The following is a 2,500-nucleotide window of genomic DNA, read 5'->3' as shown; positions in this document are numbered from 1 at the left end:
TTCGGCGTGCGAAGGCTTTTACGCGAAGGAGAATAGACGCTCTTTTTGGCGCTGATGGGGATTAAGCCAATTTGGGTAAATCTTACTTTTGGGTGATGGACTATTGGGTAAAAGTGAATTAGATGCCAAGTGAAGTAAAGCGACACCCGAGCAAAGCAAAGCTGAACCATTTCGAAAGAAAGCAATTACGATGGCCCGAACGGACACCCATGTCGAAAAATATACGTTCTACCTTTCCTGCGATTCATGTACATTTTCACGAACAAATGTAGATTATACTTTTCACGCTGTTCAGCTGCATAAATTGAAATTTCTTTTTGTAGGTGACAGCTCGTGGCTGGGAAAATCCAGTCGAGATAAGGCACCTGTATCACCTCTGAATTCTGAGGTAAATACTGCAGGTGATTTCATGGGCCATGACCCAATCAGTGGTGAGATGTATTCTCATATTGCCCCGAAGAAGAGGGCAACACAGGGCATTCTATTAACGGAAAAGGATGGATTTGGGAGGTAAGAAGTTGGCAAATGAATAGCGCAGTCTTCAAATTCAGCGTGGGAAGTAATTTAGGCATTGATTTGGTCATCTATCTGCTAGCGCTGCAATCTTAGCTTAGCCAATCACATGCAAAAGAAGAAAAGAAAAGCCAATCGTGTCTGATGACTTTATATATAAGCTATATATGGTAATCATCCCGTTTTCCCGCATTGAAGGCGGCTGCATGTATTTATATGCGCCCGCTGTCATTGGCCAAAACCTAAAATCATGACTCCGAACCCCTCCACGAATCGAAGTGTACTCTTAGGCAAACGCTTTCCCCTGTTTCGGTTTTTTTTAATGACCACTTATCACGTGAGTGTCAAACCAAGACTGAACAACCAGCTTTCACTTGACCAGCTCTTAGTTCTGCTTTACACCTTCCTTAGCCTGTTCGAGTCTAGATATTTTTTCAACTTTCTTGCAACAAATGAGAGGGAGGGAGGCGCGGTGGCCTCATGGTTAGAGTGCTACCCTCCGGATCGAGTGGTCCGGGTTCGGGTCCCGGCCGGAGTCATTGTATTGTGTTTTTGGGCAAGACGCTTTACTCTCACGGTGCCTCTCTCCACCCAGGTGTATAAATGAGTACCGGCGAATTTAATGCTGGGGGGTAACCCTGCGATGGACTGGCATCCCATCCAGGGGGAAGTAGAAATACTCCTAGTCGCTTCATGCTACAGAAACCGGAGATAAGTGCCGACCTGGTGGGCCTTCAAGGCTCGTAGCGGACTTTACCTTTACCTTGCAACAAATGCGAGGCTTCAAGAAATGGTGATCACTTTCAACGTACAGTTTATAAACAAGCTTAAAAAGTTAGGCATCGCGCGCTGCAATTGGCTTTCAGTCCAGCCTTCTTGTTACCAGATTTCGCGCGCTCGTTCATTTTCGCGTCATGCTTGGCGGACTAGCGAAACGGAGGCTTCAACTCTGAGCTTAGACTTCATTGATGTTAACAATCAATATCTCCTCTTCTTCCTCTTCATAGCTTCCCATTTATTCCTGATGAAGATAACAACGAAAATGAAGAAATGTGGAACGAGTTATCAGGCGAAGAAGAGGAGGAGCCTTCCCTGGTACTTACTGCAAAATTTGTATTTAGTTACCTTTCATTCAATTTTTAATTCATTTAACCGACGCTGATTGAACGAGAGCAATACAAATTTATCCCAAATTGTGCACTGAGGAGCCGGTCTGGCTTGCTGATGTTTCTATGGCAACCGTGCACGTGCAACTAACAGCAGTAAATTCAAAACAGAATTGGCAGACAATAGTTTATTCTACTTTTAATTAAAAACTAAAATGGAAAGGTAACAACTGATATATAATACAAACAAGAGTACTAAAATTTAGAAGAAAGTGAATGAAGTTTATTTGACAACTTAGCGCAGTTTTAGTAAGTAAGTTTTCTCTCCTCGAGAATCGATCGAACAATTTTTTTAAAAAAATACATTTAGAAAAAAACGCACGATCCGCGGCTCTTGCAATTCGGACTTATAGATTCTCGTAAGTCTTTAAAGTTCTTTGTGAATTGGAGTGACCAGTCGGCTTGTCCAATTTAAGCTCTCAAAAACTCCACCAGTACCAAATTATTAGATTTCTCCTGATGAATGAGCGCAGCTTGCTTAGCTTAATGTTCGACATCAGAAACCCATAAACGTGTAACGCGCGTTCACAGCTTCCGAATATTCAGTGCGAACTGATTGGTTGAATGTTTCAGTGCTAAGTACTATATTTGGAAACCCCTCGCTCTTGTTGTTCCAAATATGGTACTTAGCAAATTGAATATTCAGAAGCTTGTTTCCCAGCACACAAGGGGCCGTTAAACGTTTCAACCCTGATGGTTTTCTGTCGACATTTAACACTATTAGGGAGCTTACGAAACGAGGACGACGACGGCTACGAGGACTTCATTTAAAAATAGAAGTTCGCGTTATTCATATCACTACGAAACTATTTCATGTCGTT

General features: G+C 42.5%; 1 protein-coding gene across 1 annotated transcript in view; it reads left to right on the top strand.

Annotated features, from left to right (window-relative positions):
- The window catches only part of LOC138010739 (uncharacterized), an 18,037-nt gene that overhangs the window by 3,997 nt on the left and 11,540 nt on the right, over positions 1 to 2,500 (top strand). Inside the window, exons 2-3 of the mRNA XM_068857711.1 lie at positions 324 to 510; positions 1,521 to 1,608. Of these exons, the coding sequence (XP_068713812.1) occupies positions 324 to 510; positions 1,521 to 1,608 (275 nt within the window). The remainder of the gene's footprint in view (positions 1 to 323; positions 511 to 1,520; positions 1,609 to 2,500) is intronic.

This window comes from Montipora foliosa, chromosome 7, assembly GCF_036669935.1.
Source record: "Montipora foliosa isolate CH-2021 chromosome 7, ASM3666993v2, whole genome shotgun sequence".
In the NCBI taxonomy this organism is placed as follows: Eukaryota; Metazoa; Cnidaria; class Anthozoa; order Scleractinia; family Acroporidae; genus Montipora; species Montipora foliosa.
This window is presented reverse-complemented; position numbering and strand designations above follow the sequence as displayed.